Source organism: Wyeomyia smithii, chromosome 2 (genome assembly GCF_029784165.1).
Source record: "Wyeomyia smithii strain HCP4-BCI-WySm-NY-G18 chromosome 2, ASM2978416v1, whole genome shotgun sequence".
NCBI classification, from domain to species: Eukaryota; Metazoa; Arthropoda; class Insecta; order Diptera; family Culicidae; genus Wyeomyia; species Wyeomyia smithii.
In genome coordinates, this window is record NC_073695.1 from 264,655,507 (window position 1) to 264,682,969 (window position 27,463).

The 27,463-nt window shown below is 39.6% G+C and overlaps 1 protein-coding gene across 1 annotated transcript in view; it reads left to right on the forward strand.

Moving 5' to 3' along the window:
* The first annotated feature begins 242 nt into the window (after window positions 1–242).
* The window catches only part of LOC129721295 (insulin-like growth factor 2 mRNA-binding protein 1), a 181,430-nt gene continuing 154,209 nt past the window's right edge, over window positions 243–27,463 (forward strand). Inside the window, exons 1-2 of the mRNA XM_055673718.1 lie at window positions 243–466; window positions 14,454–14,502. Coding sequence (XP_055529693.1) covers window positions 442–466; window positions 14,454–14,502 — 74 coding nt within the window. The 5' untranslated portion in view covers window positions 243–441. The remainder of the gene's footprint in view (window positions 467–14,453; window positions 14,503–27,463) is intronic.

Consider the following 27,463-nt stretch of genomic DNA (forward strand, 5'->3'; position numbering starts at 1 on the left):
TATATTTTTCATCAACAATACCATCGTGGAGCTCGTGGCTGCAATAGAAGAGCTCAGTCTGTTGGTTGCCACAGAGCACTAACGCTTATGGGACGGTTGACATCAGAGGGGTTTCGAGGGGGGGACAGGGTGAGGTCGAGTGGTTGACTGGGGAAGGGGCCTGATCGGGGGGTGCAAGAGTGGCCCGAAAAGAACCGGTACCAAATATACACACTCTCACACTTACAACTCATCGGGCCATTTTAAGTTATTCGCGAAATCAAACCGGGTACTCGTGTTTTCCATACTGAGTTCAATAGTTTGATTATTTTTGGGTTAAAATAGCCAACCTTTGCATCAATTTCCCCACCTTTGACGTTCGTGATTGTAGTTATCTCCCTGGCCTGTTTGTTTCGGTGCGTTCGGTGTGAATCAGTCGGGCTATTATCCTATTTCTAGATCATGAATTCCAAGAGTGCTGCAACAGGTACGTGGTCGCCTTCATCATTTCTGTGCCTTTCCTGGTTGACGTTCTGCTCGGTGTGAAATTGAGCTGCAAAAAAGAATTACCAACCAAATTTCGAACAATCCCGATAGAAGAAGTTTTCGATCGTTTTGCCTTTCTCCGCGGTGCATTTTGCATAAGCCCACCTGAGCGAAAGTTGAAGCGATATTAAGTAAGTGATCATATCCGTTTTCGTTACATTTTAGACGGTTTTGATAGGAGTTTTAAAAAAGAAGAAAAAAGCAAATCTCCCGCATGTCATCCTCATCACCGTCATCGATCATTACGATAGTCTTTTTTTTGCTGCTGCTGCTCACTTGCTGTTGCTATTATTGTTTCTCGGTTTATAGTAATAGGACGATATACTTACCGTACGACTATCAGCACATCTCAGGCCAACCAACCCCGAACTTTATTAGGGGTTGGTGGTGCGCGGCATAGCAGATAAAGAGAGAGAGAGAACGAGAGCTGTAATAATAGATGCATCCGTACAGACTTTGATACTTTTTCGGTATGATACCGTTCTGTTACTGTTGCTCGGGTGCGTGACCGCGACGGGAACTTTGTCATCGTCGACGTCGTTTGGTGATGATGAGTAAGTCAATCGGACTCGTCTCACCACATATTGTACCGCATCCGCGAATGCCATTTAATTTCGAGCCGGTTGTGTACCCGTGAGCTCGCGTATTCGCCAGCAGTGGCGCTGCATCGCATCGCCTAAACAAGCACACGCATGCTAATATGGCCGACTCACACAGAAAACCAACACCATCTCACGCGTCAGCTTGCTGTTTCCGAGCTCGTTCGAGCGGAGGGGACCGGTCTTACATATTTACTGATTGCGATGCAGGAGCGTAGTGGTAGCTGCTTGAGCGTAAATAAACAGACACGCACACTCGGTTGTTCCGCAGCTTTCTCAGTAGTGAGCGAAAAATGTACACACAGCCATGCAGTGAATCACGCGAATGGAGTGGGATTTTGGTGGTCTTTCCACGCACGAAAAGATGAGCTGTGAGACTCCTATACTGTTACAGGCCACTTGCACGCAAGTTTGGTGTAAATAGTGAGCTAAAGTTGTGTCAATGTGTGTCATTAGTGAGATCACGAGCTGGTGTTGGGTGGAGTGAACTGGCTGTCTGATGGAGGTGTTGCGTTTGCTATTTGTAAACAACTGCACCAAATTGTTCGGAATTTAGGCGGATTTCGCTAAATGTACTAAATAGATTTGGAAAAGTTTATTCTCCTTTTTCTAGACTCGCTCGCCTTGGCGTTTTAGCGGTAATCCGCGAGATACGGTGGCAATGCATTGGCGCGAGTGTTGCGACTCGAGGGAATATATGCAACGTTTGAGATGTAGAGCAGTAGTTACCGAAGTCGGTTTGATAAATGGAGAGCAGAAAATATTTCACTATAATATTTGATCTACAAGAATTTTTTTTTGATAATGTTGATTGTAAACCATCAGTGAGTACAAACAAGTGTTGGTAAATGTGAGAATTTATCGTATTTTTTGCTTCCCAGATTTACTAATTTACAAAGTATTTAAGTAAATTGAGAAAAAAGGGGGTAGAGAGTAAACGGCATGGCATTTTTGTCATTGCACAAAAGGGAACGACACGCTTGAGAATATTATTTTTTTCCCACGGGTAGAATTTATCGATTCATAAACGAAAATTGAATAATTTTTAAAATTCTCAAGAGTCAGAACGAAATACATTGGACTATTATGAAATTTTGGAGAAAGTTGGCGAAAAATAAATCCAAAAGAAAATTGCTATAATTGTTTAGCATGAACTTTTATGCTTAAATAAGAATTAGAAAATTGACTACAAGCTCTTGGTGAGTACACATATTTCTAGAGAAACATTTCAAAAGGTCCTATCTGCTTTAATCGATCACTTTCATTCAACCACCACAACTCATTAAACACCTTTTATGACAGGTTATTTGATTTTAGGAAAACAAAAGAAAAACAAATAGAGTTTTTCAGTAAATATTCATCGAAAATTATTTACTCTTATGATTCCGTTTATTTTATCATCTTCTTTTTGGTTCAATTATTTATTGGTTCCACAAAGATTTATGTGAATTTTATTTGAATCTATTTTTCGAATAGCGATTCCGAAATATTAGTATATATGTTTAGTAATTCGTTGCTATAAAATTCTATCTCTTTATTTTAATTTTGATTTTACTCTGAAGCGATATTAAATCAGACTTCATTCAAATCAGTTGTGTATTTATTTGAATCGAATTTTATCCAGAAAAAAAATACAAAATAAAAGCAAAAGATTCAATCCAAAGCTTCATCCTCAAGCTTAATTTGTTGTAGAAATCTCTTGGTTATAAAGATTGAACGATTATTTCTTAAAAATAAAACAAAATCTTTTTGAAGTTTTACCACTAAGAGTTACAAAAGATTAAAAAACAACAGATTGATGAATAGATGATTCGCTGCCCCCATTTTGGTCATTTATTCGCTGTCCCCATAAACATTATGGTGATTTTGTCTATATTCACTAGGTCTTTTTCATATTGCTAGGAATATCCCAAAGTGAATAAATACACTAAGCTAAATCCTGCGATGTACACGCAAAAGTTGGATGGTGCGAAACCACATCAATGTTGGGCGAAATTCAACTGTCGATTAAGTTTAGAACCTGGAATGTGTGCTGATCATAATATAAATGAAGCTCAAGCGTGTTTTTATTGTATTAGGTGGCTGCAAATCATTACACTTATGAAGCATCAATTGGCGTTGATATCGTCATGATGATTTGTAATGTTTTTCGAAAGGCTGCTACCGTTGAACTAGTGTTAAAGATGGGCAAGCCGTTCATATGAATCGACTCACGAGAATGAACCACTCAAACCAAACCTGATTGTTTGCTCGAAGCCGAAGCTTACGGCCCAAATAACCACCATTCATTTTGAAATGACTGATGATCATCATCGTCACTTTTGAGTGGTTGAAAAATAGTTCGGTGCTTTTAAATAACACTGATCGACAAAAGCGAAAAAAGTTGCCCTAAAATCCTTACAGCTTTTTAACCTTTTCTGTGAATTTTGGTGCCCCTAGTGAATGCAGAAGTGCGTCAAAAGACCGTAGAGTAATTGCTTGCCGGGTTTGTCGCTTCTACGTTTGCTCACGGAAATATCATTTTGGTCACTGAAAAAAATATCTTTGTTAGGGGCACCAAAACTCACAGGAATGATTATAAAGCTTAAATCTTCAATTTTTTTTTCCAGTTTGAGCTCTAAGGCAAAGCCTGTGTTTACCAGTGTAATTTTTCAAGTTTTGGCACATAATATTTCCTGACCAAAACGCATCAGAGCACAAACGACACTCAAATTCACACAAACTCACTCGGTTTTACAAATCTAACCATTTCTTTAAACAAACTATTACGGTCATAGTACATACCGTTTTGACTCAAACTTAGAACAGTTTAAAACTTCGAACACTTCGGAATAAACATCACACTATTATAGCTAGAGTAATTAAAAGTATGATTATTATATACCATTTCCTACTCGGAATGTTCTTTGCCCAGTGATATATAACTCTTCACTGCAGGAAAACTTCCAGGGAACCAGCAGGCGTTGAAAAAAGTGACAGTCAATGTCGAAACGGTTTGCCTGTCTATCTCTTAGTGATTACATTGAAGTGTTCGGAATTTGAATCAAAGCCGAGTTCTGAATTCTCGTTAATTTAATAAACAAAACTTGTTTGAATCTGTATAAATAGCACCTAATTGCAAAAATAAAATAACCAACATGTTAAACCTTCAAGATCGCCGGGAAAATTCAATTTTCGTTGATCTTTTAGTGCAAGAAGTTACGCCTAAGTATTCGAAATTTGCCCATGGTATCAATCATTGATCAGTGCTGACAGAACGATCGTATTGGAAATACTCTTTTATAGACTTATACCTATATCTAAACATTTCAACTCAAAATGGTGTATAATAGTGCAAATTTCCGTACTTGTAATGTATATTTAAACGAACGTAGTAAAAGCGAAATTATTCTCGATTTAGTACCGTATACTATATTAAACTGTTCATCATAACAACATCGGACATCTTACGCTAGAATTATTGGTAACACTGGAGAAGAGTAACTTCTTTTTTCTATTCGTTTCTATGATACCAAAGGGGACTCACTGCTGTCAAATTTCATATATTTAGAGAAACATTTCAAAACGTCCTATCTGCTTTGATCGATTTTTTGATCGATTATTTGCATTAATTCACTACAACTTATTGAACACCTCGTGGGATATTCACTGTTATAAATAATCAACACTTCGGTTTGCAGGGATAAAATCGTATTTTATTCAAGGCGTTAATTAAAGCCGTTCGCGTGTTTCTAAGACAACTCTTTTTCTGCTCTCTCCTCTCTTTCTCTTGTTCAACGAGGGGTGCACACACGGTTGTGTGCACCACATGGTCCCCCCAGTTACACGAGGAATCTGACGCGATGTCCCGAAGGTGTAACTCTTGTGCTTGTGTTTTCTTGAGGAATCTCTTCTCTCAGGATGAACGCTGGTTTTATTCTGTCTATAGATATTCGTTTCTGCTTTCCATTTATCATGACGTCAAAAAATTTTTCGGTGTGGGTGGCTACCTCGAATGGCCCTTCATACGGGGGTTGAAGTGGCCGTTTAACAGAATCAATACGAACAAAAACATGACTGCAGTCTTTAAACTTCTTTGGAATGAAAACTTGTGATTTTGAATGGTTGCTTCCACCAACTGGTTGTCGCAGGGTAGAACGAAGTGAGCGAACAAACTCACTGCGGTCTACATTTTCGTCGAATTTCACGTTGAAAAACTCTCCAGGTAGCTTTAGCGTCTGACCATACACCATTTCTGCTGCCGAGCATTTCATGTCTTCCTTGAAAGAGGCTCGTAATCCCAGAAGAATCATGGGAAGTTTATCACACCAGTGTTTGTTGTCAACGGCCATAATGGAAGATTTCATCGTTCTATGGAACCGTTCGACCATTCCATTTGCTGGTGGATGGTATGCTGTGGTTCTAGTTCGTTTTGCTCCTAACAAATGGCTCAGTTCCCTGAAAAGATCCGATTCGAATTGTCTTCCTTGATCAGTTGTCACTGTTTCAGGTACACCAAACCGAGACACCCATTCACTGCAAAAAGCACTTGCCACTGTTTCTGCTGTCATATCGGACAATGGCACTGCTTCAGGCCACCTTGTATACCGATCGATCATTGTTAGGATATAACGCTTTCCATAATTCTGGCAGTTTTACCGATATTGCAGCGGTAGTTGAAACCAGAGGCTCGTTTTTTTGTGACATTTTTTCGTTTCAAAGATGGCGTCCTAATACGCTGTTTGCGATTTCGTGTTTTCGTCCTTTTTTAGGGTATGAAGGTGGCTTCTCCTGATTCCTTCGCCGATTTCCGCACGTTGGGGTCACCAATGTGGGATATTCACTGTTATAAATAATCAACACTTCGGTTTGCAGGGATAAAATCGTATTTTATTCAAGGCGTTAATTAAAGCCGTTCGCGTGTTTCTAAGACAACTCTTTTTCTGCTCTCTCCTCTCTTTCTCTTGTTCAACGAGGGGTGCACACACGGTTGTGTGCACCACAACCTTTTATGACACGTTATTTGCACAGGTTGATAGCAGAGGATCACTCTAGCCTTCTGAATGGAAACCACGCTTGGAAGATAGGACCTTTTGAAATGTTTAGCTACATATGTGTGAGTTATCGCAGATCAACTCTGGTCCATGACGTTTGTAACTATAAACAATAATGGGGAAAAAACTTCACTACACAACGCATGATACTTGATAGACTTTCGCAATTTCTCAGGTTTTGATAAAAAATCGTTCAAATTCTATAATATTTCGCATCGATCAATTTCATGACCAAAAAGAACAAAAATCAAAACAAACAGATGCCATGTTGCCAATTATGTTGATTACACCATGATGTATAAAGACATGATGTAACGGTATGTCGAAAGCAGAATCGGCTATATTGAAAAAAAAAATACTGACGACGAGTAGGTTTGTTTATAAACAACTAGGGCATAAAAATTAAACAATATCGATAACGAATTCTCCCAAATAATCTAGTTGATCGAGACCGCTTTTAGTCCCAAGGCTAAGCGTGCGATATTGTTAGGGCATAAAAATTATCGCATCTAATAATATATCGTTTGGATGCATTAAAATTTTAAATATGGCAATGCTACATTTCTTGCTACCAATATTCATTAACCCTCTCCCGCTCACAAGGTTCATCATTAAAATTTATAGCTTCACGAGAAAATTCAAGCTAACCACTTTGTAGACTAACGAAAATTACTGTCAACTGTAGTATTTTGAAGAAAATGCCCAGTGATGCTCTGAGGCAGCATATAAACGTTTATGGAACAATCGTAAGCACAACAAACTATTTTATGTCAAGATATGATGATTATAATTCTTGGTGCTCTAGAGTCACCATGAGCGGGAAAGGGTTAATTGAAACAATTTCCAACTTAAAACACCTGAATTTGTGGTATTAAAATGCCTAGTTAGTAAGGAAATTTCAACAAACACGAAAAAGTTATTCGCTGTTGCATAGTGATGCTTCGTCTCCCACCCTCCAAAGTGAAAAAACGCTTTCTCACCCAGCGCTTACTTTTTGGTCAAACCGTAACACCATGTTCTACTCATCATGGGTTACACGATGTTTGACAGATAGGTATATCTTCTGTATGATACGTTGTTAATTTGCATTGTTCCGCGGTTTCCATGGTAATCATGGGTAACCATTATTGATCAGTGATGGCAGAACAATCTTATTGGAATTTACACCTTCTAAACACCAATATCGAACAATACTCTCCCAAAACTCATTCATTTTCATTTTCTAGAGCATTTCTAAAAGAACTCAACAAAAGCGAAATCATTCCCGATTTAGTACCGTTTACTTTATCAAAATGTTCTCGTTATAACACCTCATATTTCACGCAAGAATTATTGATAACCCTGGAAAAGTGGGACTTCTTTCTGCTACAGTATGTTTTTATAGCTAAGTTCCATCGACGATAAAGTTGGTAATCAAAAAAAAATTGAAAATATATCAGTATCACAATTTGACGAACCACTAACTTGTTTTTTTTTTTTTGCTGTTATTACTTGTTAAATCGATTTTTGAAATTGGGTTTTTAATTACACGCTAAGTTTGTTGAGTTTGAAATATATTCAATTTTCCACGCGCGGTAATGGCGGACAGTGCACGCAGTCCATTCTGACGTTTTCTGTAGGTTAGGAAATTTTCAATTGCAGTAACAACAAACAATGGGTGTTGTGTTATTCAAATTTCGTCGTTCGCATGCGCGGATCGAAATAAACAAAACAGTTTGATAAAGTTGCTATGCTACGTATTTTTTTGTTTTTCACTTCGTTGCTGCGATTGAAAATTACCCGACCTACAGAAAACGTTAAAATGGGCTGCGTGCACTGTACCGCTCGTGGAAAGCTTGATAGTATATTATTTAACTTCGCTTGAAATCAAAATGAACATCATCGGAGAATAATTACAATGCTTCTCATGCATCTCCAAATGGTGAAATGGCGATTTCCACTATTACCACCAACACCGCTCTTCTGGCATTACCGATACTATTACACTCAATCACCAACACGGTCATGGTTCATGTAACGAACATTTAAGGTGAAGGGGTGCTCACAGTGCCGACTTCGATCTACCGTGTGGTCGACTTCGAATTTTCAAAGGCACTCTTAGTCGGCCATTTGTGCTACAACACAGTTTCACGTTAAGCTCTACTGAAACATCACGTTTTTTGTGTCTATGATATACGTTCCAATCCCAATCTTTGCCAGTGTGTTCATTCAGGTCCTATCTGCTCTGATCGATTTTTTGATCGATCACTTTTGTTCAATCACCCAAACTTATTAATACCTTTTATGACACGTTACTTGCACAAGTTGAACGGAGGGATCACTCTAGCCTTCTGAACGATAACCACGCTTGGGAGAGTTGCTAAAGCTGAAATATTACCAAAGTGAAGAGACGCGTCGGAAAAATGATGAAAGCATATAGGAACTTTTGAAATGTTTATCTAGATATTTCTGATCCCCAGGAGCACGCTCCGTTTGATGTAGCGAACCTATACATTAGAGAAATGACAAGACACTCACCGTTAAGGCAACTGTCAACATCAAAACGGGCGAGTTGTATCATTTTGCATTGCCGTTATCCGTTTTGATGTTGACAGTTGCCTTAACGGTGAGTGTCTTGTCATTTCTCTAATGTATAGGTTCGCTAGTTTGATGTGTGAATTCTTTTTGGTTTCCGACTACAGGGTGTAACACTGAAATATTAGTTTCGCTCTATCTTATTAGCGTAGGCAAAGGGAAAGGGGGGGGGGGGTCAATTCGTCCTCTGTAAATTGGAGAGCGTCTTCCACGATAAGCGTGCAACTTTTGTTGCGTTACTGTGCCATTTGAGATTTTCTTGCATTTGCATTGGTGTAGGATGGGGAGGAAGATGAGTGATGTCTCCCTTTAACAATTTTGAAGTCGCCGAGCCGGTCATTACTAAGTTTGGTGTGTGGAAGTCATAGAGGGTGATGTATTTTGACGATTTTGAACTTTATGTATTTCATTAAGGTGAAAGGGGGGGAGGGGAGGGGCTATTTCATTATTTGTAAACTCCATAGAACCTAACTTGATTACTGTGCCAATTTGCATGTATAATTTTTATGACATTGATTTTTCTGTATCTCAGTGGCGTAGTCAATTGGAGTGGGGAATAATTCATCTATGTATCCAAAAGATTTCGCGTATCGGGCACTTAACAATAAGTAGCGTTCAGTATGACTTTCCTCCTTAACCAGTAAAGACCCGGGACGGAACCTGTTTTTTGAAAATGCTCGTTCTCAGCACTGGAACGGCCGATTTGGGAAAAGTTGGAATTTTATTCAAGGGGAATAGTTGCTCTAAGTTTTGGTAAAGATGCCACCCCTGTGGACCCCTCCCTGTTTTCGTGAGACGCAAATATGTCTGTGTTTTTTTTTCTAATTTTTCAAACAGATTGAGCAAACACTGGGAATTTTCATACGTATCAATTGCTCCATGTATCAAATCATGTCAGGTAGATAAAATATGGTAGGTAAGAGTGAATTTTGGAGTTTCCATTATTATTTCAGTACAAAATCACAAAACTACGTATTTTCAAATAAATTCAAATAAGAAAACCGTTCTTCAAATTTTAAGCTCTACATTTTTGAAGTAAGGTTTCCTGAATCAATACGCGATGAATTATTTATTTTAGCATGCAAATATTTTGAGAAAAACGAGTTTAAATTCACTTAAGTACGTATTTTAACGGAAACCTGTTTTTCTCAGTCTCCCACAGTAGGTTTCAACTTGGCTCCTTAATTTTCAAGCTCTATATTTCTAGAGTAACGTCTTTTGAATCTAAAGATGCTGAAAGATTTATTCTAGCATGCACAGATTTAGAGAAAAACGAGTTTGAATTCACTAAAGTACGAGTTCTTATGAAAACTTGATTTTCTCCAAATCTGTGCATGCCAGAAAAAATCTTTCACCATCTTTGGATTCAGGATACGTCACTCTAAAAATATAGAGCTTGAAAATTGACGAGCTAACTTGAAACCTACCGTGGGAGACTGGTTTCTATGAAAATACGTACTTTGGTGAATTTAAACTGGTTTTTCTCAAAATGTTTGCATGCTAAAATAAATATTTCATCGCGTATGGATTCAGGAGATCTTACCGCAAAAATGTAGAGCTTAAAATTCGAAGAACGGTTTTGTTGTTTGATTTTTTGTAAAATACGTAGTTTTGTGAATTTGTACTGAAATAATATGGAAACTCCAAAATTCACTCTTACATAACATATTTCATCCACCTGACATGATTTGATACATGGAGCAATTGATACATATGAACATTCCCAGTGTTTGTTCAATCTGTTTGGAAAATTAGAAAAAAACACAGACATATTTGCGTCTCACAAAAACGGGGAGGAGTCCAGAGGGGTGGCAAATGAAATTCCAAGTTTTCCCAAATCGGCCGTTCCAGTGCTGAGCACGAGCATTTCAAAAAACAAGTTTCGTCCCGGGTCTTTACGGGTTAAATTGCGTAACGCTGAGCAGCCTGCTTCTCTCTAAAAATTTTAAGTTTTGACAAAGTATCACAGTTACGTCGAATTACCATGCCCCCTCCCCCCCATATCCCCCATTAAAACTTAGGTGACGCAAATACAACCCCTCCCTCCTTCAAGTGTTATGTGATATGTTTATGACGCCTTACGCGTTTATCAATATGCCGCAAAATTATAATTTTATCATGTAAACTATTGAAAAATGTCGAAACATGTTAAGGTAGATTTCGACCTTGAAGAGCTGAAAACATGGTCAATACCGTACAATATGTGTATTTTTGGAACCGAAATGATATCTAGAGGTTGAAAATTGACCTCAGATGCCATTCGAATTTCAATATGGCGTCTCCCGGTTTCTGGGAATCAGCCTCAACTGGTCAAATAGCACCCAATATGATTGCCGCAATCGTGATGATGTCTAGAGGCCGTTTATATTTTCAATATTATTTTTCCATACCACATATGAACAGTTTAAACAGTACACTGCACACTACCAACACCTGTGCAGTACCCGCTGCAATTAAACTCACGAGGAAATTGAGGGGTCCCAAATTTATGCGTGGACTAAATACAGATTTCATTCTAGGAGCTGCTGGTAAAAGCGGTCTATAATTTGTGAGTTCCGCTTTGTACCAATTATGTTTGCTGCAGTGTCGGGCGGTTGCCATAGGCCCTGGTGTGCTGCATTTAATTTTTTGTTACAACCGAACTAATTAGATTAGTCAAAATGTTTGATTGTAATTTGCAATACTTTGCAGTACTAGAATACTGTTAAAATTTCATATGGATTCATTTTTTCTCTCATACATATATGTGGAAAAGCTCTTCTTAATCCTCCAAAGCCTCAATTAAAGGGCCCATCTACAAATTTTATTCTTCACAGTAGAATCAAGTTTTAAGAATACGTGCACATAGATAAAACCCGTAGGATCAGCGAAACCTCTGACTTTATAGGAGCATATCAATTTTTGAGGGGGATGAAGTCGGCAAATTGTCGTGTTAGTGAAATGTTGGTGTGTAGTAACGATCCTACCGGTGTTTAATCCTCCTTATGTTAGTCCGTGCGACGCAGCGCGAATCGATACCACGGTTCAAAGCAAAAGCGGTAATTTGAAGATAAGTATCGGTGGTGATGTTGGTGATATTTTGTGTAAACATTATTGGAGAGCTGGTTTTTTACGTACAACTTGATGTTACAAATATAAATACCAGGCGATTATTATGGGTCTCTGTGTTGATCGCCTGCGGTAGTTGACTTGTTGGTAGGATGCCTAATATGTTGCTCAAAGTTTAAGTTTACGAAACAGGCGAAGTCGAAATGTTGTGTTGTGGAGTTGTGCTTTTTTGATTTTTCGAGCTTTTGAGCAGATGTTTTATATATTTATATACTATGTCCTGATTATGACTAGTTTGGTATTTAAGCACCAAATTTGCGTTTATATTCTGGCGTCGTGCACATAGAATCGCGGTGATGGACAAGGAGAAAGCACTTTGTGAGCAAATTTAATGGTTTATGTTGATACACAAAAAATGTGCTATTTTGGTGGAGTTTTACCCGAGCGGCCCCATTTTTTGTTTAACTAGGAGAGGTTTGTTTTCGGATCTTGAATAGATTTTTTATATCTTTGGCTGAAATAATTAAATAAATTTAAAAATTATTCAATAAAAAAAAGCTAGTTTCCTAGAATCCTATGTAGTCATTATATTTTTACGATTCAAATAACTAAAACTTAGACATAGTTGGGTAGGTATTTTGTCAAGCTTCATTTCATGATTTTTAAGTTTTTTAAGCAAATATTAATTTTTAAGTGACTGTTGAGTTTGACTTTCGATGATTGTTTAGTCAGCCTGAAATAATCATGATTGGTTTGTCTTGTAAATAATTTTAGGACTTTTGATTATTATTTTTAGTACATCTACACCTGATGTTTGCACTTAATGTTTTAGATGCATCAAGCTTTGTCATTTTTCTATCTTTCCAAGTGCATCACATCCATTATAAGGTAATGAATAACTCAACTTAGTAATGAGCCAACATAACGCATAGTATACCTCGAATCCGTCATCTACCGCGGTTTTGCACGGTCAGGCTTCAAGTAGGGTTCTATCAGCCAAACATGTTCTCACCTCGAGAGCAATGATGTGGTTTGTGGAAGCTGGGAGTATGGTGCAGTCATAATACATGTAATCTTATGTTTCACTTTTTCGATTTTTCTAGCTTTTGGGCTGTTTATGTTTTGTATACTATGTTCCAACAAGGACTAGGTCGGCATTTTGTTAACAAACTTAAGACTATATATTGGTCAATATGGAAATTTGCATTTTTTAATTATTTGTATGGCTTTGTATGCATGAAACTTTGCCAATTTTTCTATTTAATAGGCAACATTCGCATCGACAACTAAGAGAGAATCGGCGTGAAATGTCGTGTCCCCGAGTGTCTGCGTCGGTAGGAGGAAATAGAGAGGTCCTGCATAATGCTTCGATGTAAACCGCGTTTTCGGCTCGGAAAAATTTTACTTATATGAACGTTTTCGGAATATAATGATTTCGAGGGGTATACCCAGATACTTGTTCATGTCTCACTGTGACTGTTTAACCGAAGATTTGGTCCGGCCGATAAATATCGCGATTACCGAAAGCGCGATGTATACCTTCCGCGTCGGCCGACGTGCATTCGTTTCTTCGAAAGTATTCGGGATTGACAAATAGCTGATTGGCTACATCGCGTGCGTAGTACGAAGAGGATCGCGACGTTTGGCAAGAAAAATAGTCATGATTAGTTTTCGTAATAAGCGCGCAACATTGTTATATTCTGTTTTTCAGGTGTGTTTTTCGCGGGATCCTATCGTTTTTTTAGAGCAGACAAAGTGTGAACGAGAAACGTCGTTGATTGATTTGTTAGGAAGATAATGTCCGGTTGACCGAACACCTAGAGACTCCGCGTCGATATCTTCATGAGGTCGATAGGTCAACAACGCGCAATTGATTTCGGTTTAAAGAGGATCACCTTACGAGGAGATATCATATCATTTGAAATTGTTCCAATTTGATCAAAGGTCCAGTACTCTTGCGTACGATTTATTGTTGCGGTGTTACATTGTCAAACTTGATAGGTTCGAATCGCATTACGAATACCGGGGCGGATATAAGGAACCTGTTCGCGCGATACTTGTTCTAAAGAACCCGACACTCGAAACCAGCGCATCGTTTACCAAAACGAACCCTGCTGTGTACTTTGCCCTTTTTCCAACATCCCAGTGATTTCTCGTGGAAGTGCAGAGGTGTTCTCGGCTTCCAATAAGCGAGTATCTCGTCAACATTTTCCTATACCAATTCCTTTTTTGACCTGCATTCGGACGGGGCCGGCGCTGGTATTGCCTATTATAAAGATTAAGGTCATCAGTTTTTACACATTGAGGATGCATGTTGGTCCCAAGCATAACTTTTGGTTCTCTGTGTAATTACAGCTGATCTGGCAATAACGGAGTAGCAACCGCGGGCGGTCAATCATGCTCATGCTCATGCTCATGCATGCATATCAATTTTTGAGGGGAATCTGTTTGGTCTTTTTTTTTCAATACAACTTTTTTGTGTTTTTTCTCTAAATAGAACTTTTTGTCTTAGTATTTCAACGTTAACTTCACTTTTCACCAAAAGACATTAAGGTTTTTTTTAAAGCAGACACAAAGTTGTTAACGTTAAGTTTTTCTGTATTACAGGAATTACAGAAATGACATCGAATATTTAATAAAATGTTTACAAAACTCCTCTCCCTCTTTCTTCCAGATAACCGGAACCTGAATGGCGCATCATATTTAGCTGCTACATTCAAAAGGTAAGTCGCTTTTCCATGTAAGAACTATTGCTGTTCCGAGCTATGTTCCCAGTCTGGAACAGACCTTGGTTCCAGTATAATTGGCCGCCGCTGGCGGTTGAGCTGAGACCGCCGTGCTTAGACGCGCATGTCATCTGTTAATTTGCACCAGTTAGTGCGACCATTTTCCCTTCGAGTTAAAGTTGACGCACCGCGTGCTGTCACATGTTGTCGCTCCTGTAGTGAAGGAAGCAGTGCCGTGGCTTGGTTTCGCACATCGGTGGCTGAAGGTGCTTTTCGGACCCGTGATACGCTTCCGTTCACCCCGCCAACGATGAACCAATAACGATAAGCTGTGGTCGTTGTTTTTTTTTTGGTTCTCTAAATTGTTTCATGACGGCACGCGTGTTAGTCGCACTGGTTGATGAGGATGGTTTCCTCGCGCCGTGTCCCGAAACGAGCGAGACGCTGTCTGCAGTTTGAAGGGAAAAATGTTGAACTTAGAAGTCACGTTGCCTGCTCCAGTCGGTCTCGTATCGCGCACCTGCCGTATGGCGAAGATTGGGTGACCGATCGTAGCGAGCGGAAAGAAGCTATAATCCAATAATGAAAAAGGTGGCGAACAACATGCACTGCCGGTCAGCATTTGGGACCGTTTGGAATTAGTCTCGAGGTCTGTGTACTGTTTGGGTAAAATTCGCAGAGGGGTCTAATAAAAATTAGCAATCATTTGGTATCTTTTTATTACGCCGGTGTTCTCTGTCGGTTTCGTTGCATTACTGACGAACCTTGTTCAGAGAAACAAACTAATAATGAACTAAAGCAAAAGGGAGAATTTTATTTTCATTGTTTTTCTCCACTCGTCCTGTTTTCTAACGAAGTTTTGTTTTGCGATTCACGGCCCCGCGAAACGACAGAAGGCTGCTGCAGTTTAGCATATTTCTGCCCGAATGCGATGTTTCGGGTCGGAAGCCGGAGGCGAAGCCGTCCGAGTTCGGTTCCGAACAGTAAACCATGGAACGTGCCGCGTGCCCTTCGCTGGCCACTGTCCAGGTACGAGAGCAGGAGCAGAACGCGAGCGGGTGGCAGCGACGCACCGCAACGGGGCCGGCGTTTCCGAAAAGATCGGCGACGGTGGACAGGTGCAAGACAAATTGTAATTGGACAACTGTTGGCTTTCTGGCGCAACAAGTAAAGTGGAAAGCAATGAAGTTTTCGCTGGGAATCCGTGTTCCGTCCGTGCGTCGGCTGGAAATTATTGCAAGTTGTGACGGCGCATGCACTTTGCACATATTATGCGGTTCAGCCGAATAATTGGGATACATGATTTGACATCCAGACGGTTTGACAAGGGCTGGATTGGGTCAGCAGCGAGCAGACATTAGACAGAGGTTATCAGCATTCCATTGGACGATAGGAAATTTATTCCACATATTTATTTCATCAGACATACATTCTGCATTACAAGTAAGTTTAAATTACAAGGTAGAGAGGTATTTCAAACCTAGAGAGGTATTCAAACGAGATTCGAATAGGGGTAGGGGTGGTAAATTGGACACCCTAAGCCATTTCCCAATTTCCTCTACAGTGTAACACTACAACAATCAGTCGATAGCGCACATTAACTGAGCCACTAATGGTTGGTACAAAAAATAAAATAAAGTACTCGAATATAGTATTTTTCGTAGTTTCCATGAGCATTTTCGAAAGCAGTTTTTTGGGGGTAAAATGGACACGTGTGGATAAAATGAACACAGGGAGGTGGTAATATAAACACCTTGGGCGTAAGCATTAATTATCCCTTTGCAGATAATGAAATGTTGTTCCATAGCACGTGACACATTTATGCATTCACCAACAGTTCAATTCTCACCGTTTGACGTAGAGTTAACAACAATATATGACCTTATCCGCAAGAAACTGAGAAATGGCGGAAGCTTTTTTTACGAACATTCCGCATTCAACGGTACGTTTAGCCGCGGTCATCTGTTCATCGGTCCGAGTTTAACTTTGCGTTTTTTTGATTTAAACACGAAGCATCTAGATTTTTCAATGGAAATAAACACAATTTTTTCACCATCACCATGGGCTGTCCATTTTACCCGCACATACATATTATTGAAAATACCTCAATATATAAAAAAAAATCATTTAAACTATTACTAACCTTTGATGATTTCTGCTTTTTAGTAGTCTGAGTACAGATATTTGCAAAAAAATCGTTATGAAATACTATTTACACTAGAAACAACCTTATTTTTTGTAGGCCAACAATAACATCACCACCACGAATGTACACGTGTTTTTTGTTTTTGTTTATTATTTTGACTGTTTTACTGTTTCATGTCGCATACTTTGTCTCAAATAGCTTCTAGTGCTTCCAAGATAAGGTGCCAAAGAAGTTTGTACTATTTTTCAACGTAATAGTCGAGATTGAAACGGGTGTCCATTTTACCACCTCTATTCATTTTATCCACAATTCTCCTAGCAACACCAGTTTTGTTAATCAATCCTGTTTATTCGTAATTGACGATCCAAGCAAACTGCGAACGTAAACGGAAATAAAATTGTTAACTTGCAGATTTTGCACAAAGTCAAGTTCAAGATTTTATTTTCTCTCGGTTTTACTGGAAAATATATTTCATGTGAAATGAAAAGTACAATTTCAAGTGATTTATCATACACTAGCTGACCCGGCAACTTCGTCCCGCCTATGTTAGTGTTTAATTTAATAATTTTAAACATTCCAAATTCATTGCTTCCTTGCGATTCGTTTATATCGTTTGAAATGATTGGTTTTATCGGAATGTCAACATCTTCGACTTTTGGCTGTGGTACATCACCTCTATTCCGGAAATATATTGGGTGCATTTCAGTTATTTTCGTTGTTCTCCAGAAACTGGAGGTGGTCATCTTCGAATTCAAAATGGTGTTCAGGGTCAATTCTTGGCTTCTTCACATAATTTCGATTACGGACATATCCATAAGTAGTATTCGGTTATCTTCGGCTGTTTCCCAGAAGTTGCCATTTTACAATTCATAATGGTGCCTGAGGTCAATTTTTAGCTACTTGCATCATTCTGGTTCCGGTGATACTCATATTGGGTGGTATTTGGTCACTTTAGGCTATTTTTGAGAAACCGTAAGTCGCCATCTTGGATTTTAAGATGGCATTTGGAGACAATTTCTGGCCCTTGAGCGTCATTCTGGTTCAAGAAACACCCATATTGGGTGTTAATTGGTCATTTTCTGCTGTTTTCCAGAAACCGGATGTTACCATCTTAGAGTTCAAAACAGTGTCTGTGGTCGATTCTAGTTCCTGTGTATCATTCTGGTTCCGAATATATTCATATTGTCTGGAAATCGGCCATTTTTGGCAGATTTTTAGAAACCGTAAGTTGCTGTCTTACTATTCATAATGTTGTAAATTTCTGTCCTCTGGGTGTCATTCTGGCTCCGAGAACATTCACGTTGAATGGTATTCGATCATTTTAGGCTGTTTGCCAGCCACCAGAAGTCGCCATGTTTGAATTAAAAATGGTGTCTGTGATCAATTTTTAGCTTCTCTGCATCATTCTGGTTGCGAAGATACTCATATTGAATGGAAACCGGCCGTTTTTGGCTGTTTTCCAGAAACCGGAAGTTGCCATCTTACACTTCAAAATGTTGTCTGAGGTCGATTCGTGACTTCAGTGCATCATTACGATTCCGGAAATACCCATATTGGGTGGTATTAGGTCATTTTCCACTGCTCTTCAGAAACCGGAAGTCGCCATCTTGGGTTTCAGAATGGCATTTGGAGACATTTTCTGGCCTCTGAGCGTCATTCTGGTTAAAGGAACACCCATATTGATGTTTTTGGTCATTTTCGGCTGTTTTCCAGACACCGAAAGTCGCCATTTTACAATTCAAAATGTTGCCTGAGATGAATTTGTGGCTTTAGTGCATCATAACAATTCCGGAAATACCCATGTTTGGTGGTATTTGGTCATTTGCCGCTGTTTTTCAGAAACCGGAAGTTGCCATATTGGATTTCAAAATGGTATTTGGAGAAATGTCAGAAGACGAAGGGGTGTCGAAACATTATGGACATGTTTGTTACACCCAAAAACATTCACCTGCCAAATTTGGTTGTATTTGCTTGATTGGTTCTCGAGCTGTGCGAAATTTGTGTTTCATTTGTATGGGACCCCTCCCTTCCAGAATAAGGAGTGGTCTCGAACTATGTTAGTAACCTTTCTCGGCCCCTAAAACCCCTATATACAAAATTTCACGGTTCAGTATTTTCCAAGCCTATATGAATCAGACAGACAAACAGACAGACAGACAGACAGACAGACAGACAGACAGACAGACAGACAGACAGACAGACAGACAGACAGACAGACAGACAGACAGACAGACAGACAGCCAGACAGACAGACAGCCAGACAGACAGACAGACAGACAGACAGACAGACAGACAGACAGACAGCCAGACAGACAGACAGACAGACAGACAGACAGACAGACAGCCAGACAGACAGACAGCCAGACAGACAGACAGACAGACAGACAGACAGACAGACAGCCAGACAGACAGACAGACAGACAGACAGACAGCCAGACAGACAGACAGACAGACAGACAGACAGACAGACAGACAGACAGACAGACAGACAGACAGACAGACAGACAGACAGACAGCCAGACAGACAGACAGACAGACAGACAGACAGACAGACAGCCAGACAGACAGACAGCCAGACAGACAGACAGACAGACAGACAGACAGACAGACAGACAGCCAGACAGACAGACAGACAGACAGACAGACAGCCAGACAGACAGACAGACAGACAGACAGACAGACAGACAGACAGCCAGACAGACAGACAGACAGACAGACAGACAGCCAGACAGACAGACAGACAGACAGCCAGACAGACAGACAGCCAGACAGACAGACAGACAGACAGACAGACAGACAGACAGACAGACAGCCAGACAGACAGACAGACAGACAGACAGACAGCCAGACAGACAGACAGACAGACAGACAGACAGACAGACAGACAGACAGACAGCCAGACAGACAGACAGACAGACAGACAGACAGACAGACAGACAGACAGACAGACAGACAGACAGACAGACAGACAGACAGACAGACAGACAGACAGACAGACAGACAGACAGACAGACAGACAGACAGACAGACAGACAGACAGCTGCATTTTTATATGTTTAGATTTGAAAGTTATCTCGGAGTAGTACATAAAGATGATGTTAAGTTTGTGCGTAGGAGAACTGGAGAAACATGTGATGTTAAATTAGTGCGTAGGAGTAGGAGAAACAACATATCCTATGGCCGATTCGTCGTGCATTTGCAGACTTTAAACACGTCGCAAGGAATCAATGAATTTGGAACGTTCAAATAGTACAAAACCACATTTAAATTATGTGGAGACCACATATCTCGCGTAATTTTTCAAAAGGACCTATCTAACATTGTGAGACTCTCTTTGTTTACTTTCTCTTTGATCGATAACTATGTTATATTTTGCATATTTCATAACACTCAATGCATAGTAAGCAAAACAGTATAACAATCTCTCGATTAGGGGAAGAGAGCTTGGAAAATATTTATAATGACGACGTAATTAACAAAACAAAGTTAGAGAGGAGAGAATCTCTCATTGTTACTTACGTCCTTTTGAAAAATTACGCGAGATATATCAATCAAAGCAGGTATAGTTTTAAATAGCCTTTGAATTTCTTTTCTTTCCATTACTTTTGAGCCACATATTATGAGCCACTAGTTATGTTCAAATGAGTCATGTAATCTTTAAAATAATAGACTTTCGTTGTTTTATTAACAATTTAATACATAACGGTGGCTCAAGTTCAATTATATTCAAATGAAATGGGAACGTATAGGGCAGCCAAACTTTGAAACTACGTGTTCAATCATAATTCATCAGTTAACCCTTAACTAGCCCGCTCATCTGATATTAATATTGATCAAATCGGTTGTGTAGTTTCTGAGATAATGAAGTTTCGTGATTTTCACATTTTGGTACTTTACAAACGAAGTTACAGTCCGATTACAGTAAAACTCAATAGGGTGTTACGAGCAGGCTTTGTTTTGCTCATCTTCATCTTTAAGAGAAAGAGTTTTCTTCCCTCTTAACAACTGCGAGCTTACATTCAATGTGCATCACACCATCTGTTGTAGAGAGAGCGCAGCGTAATAGTTTCTCTGACGAAAAAAACGCTCCTAATTTGACAGAGCAAAAATACTCTTGTAAATTGCTCATCCGCACACGCAAGAAAACGAAATAAATTGCTCGGCGACCAACTGAGCATTGCGTTACCGTTCTCATCGCTCTGGGGTGCTACAAAAACAGTATGAAATCGAACTTTCTGCAGAATACCCAAGTAACAAAACGGGTTTTATGAAAGTTTTATAGCGCTGTTTTGGCTGTATTGAGCACTATAAAACTTTGATAAAATCAATATTGTTACTAGGGATACGCACCCATGGTGAGTTGTGAATCATCCTATAATATTAAATTCGAAAACGGTTTGGATGTGGCCTCAATGTGAACCTAAATGTTTTGATATTTGGCCAACTTCTCTTCTAGTAAAGGAGAAGCTAACGAAAACTACTCCCTCTTAAACTGAGAGAGCAAATTAATGTTTATCTCTAACACGTGATGATGAAGAGTGAAAAGGAACTCTGCGACTGAAATACTCTTCGCCTAAATGTGGATAATTACTCACTCTGTGTGAGAGAAAGTCTAGTTCTCCAAGGGGTTTGGCAAGTAGAAAAGGAAATTTGGGCAAAAATCAAGAGAACGGAAGAAGCCTGGTTACGAGGCAGCTTGACTTATTAGTTGACACTAATTTTGTGGAAATCGAGTTAGCCATCTCTGAGAAAAGTGAGTGAGTTCAAGTAGTCTTCGGTATATGTTCCTTTCCATAGCTGGATTTCACATTTTTAAACATAAGAGGCAAAGTAATAGTCTGATTACAAAACAAATCAATAGGGTCTTATGGGGCAACTAGACCATCCATTTGACACTGATTTTATGAAAATCGGTCCAGCCATCTCCGAGAAACATGAGTGAGATTATGCAGTATTCAAAACACGTTTCTTGCAATAACTTTTGAACCACTAGTTCAATCTTTATAAAATTTAAAAGTTAAGGGTATTTTAGGTAGCCCGTTCATTTGGAACCAATTTTGTTCAAATCGGTTGTGTAGTTTTCGAGATAATGATGTTTCATGATTTTTACATTTTGATACATAACCTCTAAACTAAAAATCCGATTACAACGAAATTTAATAGGGTTTTATGGAACAACAATGAAAATCGGTCTAGCCATCTCTGAGAAAAGTGAGTGAGAAATAAAATCTGCACATACACACACACACATACAGAAAATGCTCAGCTCGTCGAGCTGAGTCGAGTGATATATGCCATTCGGCCCTTTGGAGCTTTTTTATAATGTCGGTTTTGCAAGTGATTGCTATACCTTTCTAGGAGAAAGGCAAAAAAACTGTTTGGGGGATGTAAAAAAAGCTAATTTTTCTGGTTAACCGATTCGAATGTTTTGACAATTTCAAATATGATTATGCGGAGTATTCCATTGCATTTTTTTGCTTTTCTCCTAGAAAGGTATAGCAATCACTTGCAAAACCGAAAGTATAAAAGTGCTCCAAGGGCCGAATGGCATATATCACTCGACTCAGTTCGACGAGCTAAGCATTTTCTGTATGTGTGTGTGTGTTTGTGTTTGTGTGTGTGTGTGTGTATGCAACTTTTTATTCTTACTCACTTTTCTCAGAGATGACTGGATCGATTTTCATGAAATTAATTGCAAATGAAAGGTCTTGTTGTCCCATATGACCCTATTTAATTTTATTGTAATCGGATTTTTAGTTAAGAGGTTAATGAAACATCATTATTTCGAAAACTACACAACCGATTTGAACAAAATTGCTTTCCTGAAATTGGGCTACCTGAAATACCCTTAACTTTTAAATTTTATAAAGATTGAACTTGTGGTTCAAAAGTTATGAGAAGAAACGTGTTCTGAAGACTGTTTAATCTCACTCATATTTCTCAGAGATGGCTAGACCGATTTTCATAAAATAAGTGTCAAAAGGAAGGTCTAGTTGCCACATTAGACCCTATTAATTTGTTTTGCAATCGGACTATTACTGTGCCTGTTATGTTAAACAATGTGAAATCCAGCTATGAAAAGGAACATATTCCGAAGACTACTTGGACTCACTCACTTTTCTCAGAGATGGCTGACCCGATTTTCACAAAATTAGTGTCAATCAATAAGTCTAGTTGCCTCATAACACCCTATTGAATGCTACTGTAATTGAAATGTAACTTCGTTTGTAATGTACCGAAATGTGAAAATCACGAAACTTCATTATCTCAGAAACTACACAACCGATTTGATCAATTTTATTATCAGATGAGCGGGCTAGTTAAGCGTTAACTAATGAATTATAATTATGATTCAAAGTATTTCAATTCGCATCCATATTCCAAAATGTTGCCGTAAGTACGTAATCCTACGTACTAAAAATGTTATTAGAAAAGTTTATGATTTTCTTCTTTTAATACACAGTGGTTATAGCTAAAATTACCCAAAAGTTACTCAAACCTGTAGAAATTGTAAATCTGTTGAGTACTAGGAATCTTTTGGGCGTTTTTATTTACATTCCTCAGGGAATGTTTAAACCCCATATCCTTCTACCTTTTACCACAATATATCTAACTAATGGTAGCAGTGGTCATAGGCTCCTACAGGATCCTTCTACCTCCTGCTGTGCTTGCGTTGCTTTAAAATGCGCCCGGCGAATAAATTCGCTACATTTGTTACCCTTGAAAATTTTCTGCTACACGTAAACACGCATTCGCATTCGTTGCGTCCACCAGACCTTGGTCTGGAAAAAAGAAGGCTCTTAAAATTCGCCACCCCACACTATTGGGTCCAATGTTCGGCCATAACTCATTGTATTTGATAAGTCTTGCCTGTTGGGATGTTTGTGTTTTTGTTTTCTTCCGTTTCGGCTGCCGTAAATTTGAGGTACTGGCGCGCGGCAGTTGGCGTATCCTTCGCCCGTGTCTGTCAGGATCTCTTCAGAACACTACCAGACCGAGAAGCACGATCGAAAAAGTGCACCGAGTTCAATAGCTCCGTACGGTGGGTCTCTCAGTCCAGACAGACCACAACTGCAGTTGGCACCAGCCGGAAAACCGTTTGGATTTGGGGAGGTTTGTCTGCGTTCTAATTTCGTCGTCCTGTGTTTTAGGAAGTTATATACTGGGATGAGACTGCAAACCAGACGAGACGAGGGGTCCTGTTTTCGCAACGGTTTTGTCTCGACGGTTCACTTTACCAAAGGTTAAACACATATTTTCCGGATATTTGATGCTTACGGAATTACGGCGGAGTCGTTTGTGAACTTCGTGTTGTGTAGTGGGGTTTACCACCTTTTTTAACCGCATTAGATTTGGGTCCTTGAGGCACCCGGTTGAGTTATGGGTTTTACGATCACGTTCGCATCGCGAGGGATTAGGATCGAGAAGGATAATAATCGCCACTTATGATAGAAGCGCAGCTGTTTTATATAAATTTATTAAATTAGACAGTATATTGTTCGAAATTATAGTTAAACGGCTAAATGCTAATCGACAGCATGTGTATTCTATACTAAATTAGTTTAGCTGTCAGGTTTTCGCCATCTGGATATTTTTTTCTATTAGAGTAAACTTTTCGGCAACTTCAAAACGAAACTAGGTGATTGAGTAACCCACAACCGAATGCCTATAATGCTAAAATAATTGCATCGTCCAGGGCTTTTATAACTCAATAACACATTTTCAATCCTCGCTAATGACGGTATTCCCGACACTGGACGGCATCGAGTGGCGACAGCAGATTGGACTCGATAATTACAAATAAAGCGTTGAGCACCTTGCCCCTTTGGGAAGGGTCATTGTCACTTCTTTCTTGAAGGTAGGTTTATCGACGGTCCTAACCATCTTATTAGCGCAATGACCGTAGCATCAGGATGGGCAGACAGAACAGGATAAAAACGATCGAGCTTCTTGCCTGCCGGGGTCTTTTGCGGAGGCCTTCCTGCGGTTGGTTCCGTGAGTTACAGCGCTGCGTTTTTCGCGAAAAGGGAGATAAGACGTATAATAACAATCTGTGAGCAAATATGAAGCCTTCTGTGCGCACTCGGCGTACATTTTCGGCACGCGTCTGAGGTCTGAGCGGCGGCGATAAAAATGCATCTGCGCTTTTGCGATTTCGTTTTCCGGCGCTTCGCCGTAATTCCACTCCACACTGCACTTGTGATGCACACGCATGCACCAGGAGCCAATGCACGGTACATAAAAAAAATTTCAATTACACTGTGTACACTCGGAGGGGAAATCGGACCGGCCGCCGGAATGATCAAGGATTGATGTGGGGGGAGAATGGGTTGGAAACGTTATCAAGTTCCTTCTTCTCACCTTGCGCGCTGATTCGGGTTGGCTGATTAAGCATTCCTTGGCTGAGGATGGCACTTCGGTAGGGTGGTTTGGAAAATTTCGTACATAAACTCTCATGATACAAGCATTATATTGAGTTATGGAGTTATCATTAGCGTGAGATTTAAGCTAGATCATCCTTTAAGTAACTAATTCACCGTCATTTAAACTATTTTTCCTACCCCGGTCGCCACATTCCGGTGATTACGAAAAAAAAAATCATCAGCAGACTGTTAAAGATTCCCGGTGTGAGGGGCGCGACTTGGCGGCTCGTGATATTAATTTTCAAGATAGCTCCTTCGGGAGCAGTCAGAAAATTCGAGGGGCGTAATAATTTGTTTTTAATGCTAAGTTAGACTGCAGCTCATAATGCAGTGCTACCGGTTAAACGCAAGTGACTCGTGACTGCTGCTGGTATTGCTTGCGTTCATCTTCGTACCAGGCTGTTGTAACAGTCCAAATGCAATCTTTTGACAGTTTGGTTGCATTCTGCAACTTAACTGACCTGACAAAGTTGTTATTGTTTATAATTATCCTTTCTCACAGTGTTGACATATAATAATCCAAACCAATAACAAAGCTCATGGTTCTGTCAACGAATTTAATCCGCATATTTATAATAAAAAGTTGAAGAGGTTGCTTATAAGACACGACCGCAGAGGTAACGTAGAATACGACAGCCTGTCTTATGCCAATGTATTTCTTGGAATAGGTTTGGGAATACACTGAATTGGGGTTAATTCTTCAGATAAACTTTGAGGTTAATTGTGTTTGTCAATGCCATTTATTGACAAGTGAATATTTTTTCAACATGGCAAATTTTTTATTTAGTTTTGAATGATTCACAGTGATAATCAAATTCTATATGAGGTGATTTGTTAGCAATTACACTACCCGTCATAAGTTTGGAATCGATTTACTGAGTATTGCAACACCCAGTTTGAATATTGCAACGCCTCCCGAAAAGTTTAGCATCACCTGGAATAGGCGGATATCTCGTGTTTTTGACAACCTAGAAAGTTGCGGTTTTCAGCAAACTTGTTCCGAAGGTCAAAGGCTACTGTATGGTGGCCAATTCAGTGTGAAATTTCACCGCTATGTGGTGCTAGTGGGCACACAATGAGTCGTATTTTGAACTTAACTAATCTCACGATTCCGAACTTGTTCAGAAGGCTAAAGGCTTCTACATGGTAGACAATTTAATACTGAATTACCCCGCTATGCGGCGCTAGGGTGCATGCAGTTTTTCATATTTAGACTTCAACTTATCGCGTGATCATTACTACCCACAAAGTTGCGGTGTTCGGCTTGTGCCACCAGTTCTAGTCAAGCATATTACAGTTACAGTTACAGAAATTTGCCCATTTTGAGTGATGCTAAACTTTTCGGGGTGTTGCAATATTCAAACTGGGTGTTGCAATACTCAGTAAAGCGATTCCAAACTTATGACGGGTAGTGTATATATGAAAATTTCAACCGCTATACTGCTAGCCACGCACGCTATATAGCAAGCCACACGCGCTATAAACATGCACACACGCGCTACAGGCATGCATACACGCCATAAACATACACACACGCTTTAAAGCAAGCCACACACGCTAGCCACACACCTTATATATTAGGGACACACGCTTCAAATATTCACACACGTTATGTGCATACACCCTGTATATACATACGCTGGATGATGGTGGCTTCTCAATCCACCTGGCGGTGCGAGTCTCTTTCAGTTTCGGGTTGTTTTTTGCCCAACGATATCTGAATCGGATTACCGCTGGTGGGGTCCAACTCAGACCGAAGGGGAGCCGAACTGAAAGAGGTAGGACTGCAGCTAACCACTACCACCGCCGCTGTTGCCCGTTTCTGATCCACGCTGCCTTCGCCTACTGCCATCGGTGTTGATGTCCGATGCTGCTGCCTGCTGCTAGTCAACTGATTTGCTTGAGGAGAAACAGTCTCTTATATAGCCCAAAGAGTGCATTCCCGGCTAACTAGGTACTCCATTCTGTCGTTCTATTTAGGGAAAGGCAGCAAACGACCAATCAAAAATCGACATTTGCGTTTCGACATTGTTCAAAAATTTTCAATATTACAATAGTTTGAACAATCAGATTACAATTTTCTGCATTTGGACGGGTGCTTAAATGATTTTCCAATCGATTGCTGCAAAAATGACAGAAATCGGTTGGAAACTGACTGGGTTTAAAACGTTTGAAATTGGACAATTTTTGTGACGCTCTCGATGTTTTCGGTTTTGAAATTGGATCCCTGTATTGAAATTGGGTCACTGTAATTGTTGCCGTAAGACGTATTCAACGTCAAAAAAACTTGTCCCACTTGCCCACGACCATAATCACAAGTTTATTCAGAGCCGGATTTATGGGGGGGGCCCCCACAAATTGATAAAAAGATTTTTTCTCTTTAAAAAAT